Source organism: Fulmarus glacialis, unplaced genomic scaffold (assembly GCF_000690835.1).
Source record: "Fulmarus glacialis isolate BGI_N327 unplaced genomic scaffold, ASM69083v1 scaffold10034, whole genome shotgun sequence".
NCBI lineage: Eukaryota > Metazoa > Chordata > Aves > Procellariiformes > Procellariidae > Fulmarus > Fulmarus glacialis.
The window spans coordinates 1-1,659 of record NW_009208693.1 but is presented as its reverse complement, the minus strand read 5'-3'; the positions used below and the strand labels follow the sequence as shown (position 1 = coordinate 1,659).

At 54.6% G+C, this 1,659-nt stretch overlaps 1 protein-coding gene across 1 annotated transcript; it reads right to left on the bottom strand.

The window, feature by feature from the left end:
* Window positions 1-375: 375 nt before the first annotated feature.
* Window positions 376-1,107, bottom strand: NXPH3 (neurexophilin 3; the record flags this gene model as incomplete). The annotated part of the gene is made up of 1 exon (XM_009576579.1): window positions 376-1,107. A coding segment is annotated over one exon (732 nt), but the record flags the coding sequence as incomplete, so codon positions are not given.
* Between the last annotated feature and the right edge of the window lie 552 nt (window positions 1,108-1,659).

Below are 1,659 nucleotides of genomic sequence, written 5' to 3'. Positions count from 1 at the left end.
TGCCTGGTCACCAACCTTTTAGGAGTGTGTGGCCCAGAGCCAGGCAAATCTATTATTGCACTGAGAAACCCAAGTCCTGATTGTGGTTTATGTCCTATTTTCTGTATCCTAGATTCAGACCCTGTCTTCACGTACCAGTCTCTAAAGACCATGGATCCAGGCCAGGTTCAGCAATGCTGGTACCCCATAGCCTAAAATTCCTCCTCTTGACATTGGAGCTTTTGGGGAAAATGGAAAATCCTCCTCTTCCTTCCTTGCTTCTGGTTTCTAGGGACCGCCGCGTTCCCTCCCCCGCTTACAAAACTGTCCCCGTCCCTCCCCCCGCCCCCCCAGCACCCGCTCGTCACCAGGGCATCCTGCGATGGGCAGAGCGCGTCATCCCGAGGGGTAGTAGGGTACGTCGCTGTGATAGTTGTAGTCGGGACACACTTTCTGCACCAGCCTGTAGTCTATGCTGTAGAAGGTGATGTAGATGCAGATGACTTTGAAGGGCTTCGAGCAGACCCAGGAGACGTGACTTTGGGTGTGCTCGTGGTAGCAGGTCTTAGATGGGTCGTAAGTGCAGAGCGTGGTCTTCTTGGCTCGATCCACTTTCTCGTACTCCACACGGCAGTTGAAGATTTTGGATTCTTTGGCCTCGATGAAGATCTGTTGCTCCAGGTCAAACTCCACTGCCTTGGTGGGGGGGACGAGGCTGACAGAGATGTTCCCTTGCCCGGTAGAGTTGTGTCGGAAGAAGACATTGACTGTGCCGTTGCCGTGATCAACCACCTTTCCGGTGATCAAGAGGTTCAACTTCACTGTCTTGATATTGGAATAGAAATCTCCCCAGCCAAAAATTTTTTTAAGCTTGCCTGAGGCTGGCCCCAAGTCCCTCTGTCCTCTGGGGTGTGGAGCATGGTGCTGCTCAGACAGGTTATCCAGGATATCCCATAACTCCCGTGAGCTGCTCACCAGCTCCAGGAGGGTCATGTTCTGCAGTAAGGTTGGAGTTAACAGGGACTTTGGAGAGAGCAGCCCTCTCATCTTCTGCACTTGAGCTCTCTCCTGGGCCTTGGGTTCACGTTGCTCTGCACCTTTCCCTGGTTCTTCTTGGCCACAGATCACCTGAACATAGCGATGGTGGAGAGTGACAGATGGGTGATGGGTGCCTGCCCCCCCCTTGCCCAGTCTTGCTTTCCAGAGTCACCCCACTTCTCCAAAAGTGACCCAGCCATCCTCTTTCCCACCCTTGCTTTCCTTATTTCCCTTTTCTTGCCGTTCCTCTCTATTTCTCTCTGTAGTCTGTATTTCCCTTCTGGTAGCAGTTTTTCCCTGCTCTCGTTCTCCTCTCATGGTTGCTCAGGGAATGGGTGAAAGAAGCCAGGACGGGTGCATTTTGCTCATTGCTGATGCAGCCTGGCAGCGGCCCCTCTCTCAGGGCAGAGCACTTGCACCCGGGGGATCTCTGCAGATGCTGGGGAGAGGGTGCTATGGGGGGGGATGCACACCTGCAACGAGGGTGCCGGCCTCGTCACCTTTGCACCGGTCTCGCTGCTGACAGCGCGTCCCACGGACCCCTCTTCTGACCTCCAAACTGTGCCATGGTCTGGTAGAGACACGGAGCTGGGAACCGCGGGGCAGCGTGAGGGATGAGCAAAGTGCAGAGGTGAGTTCTCA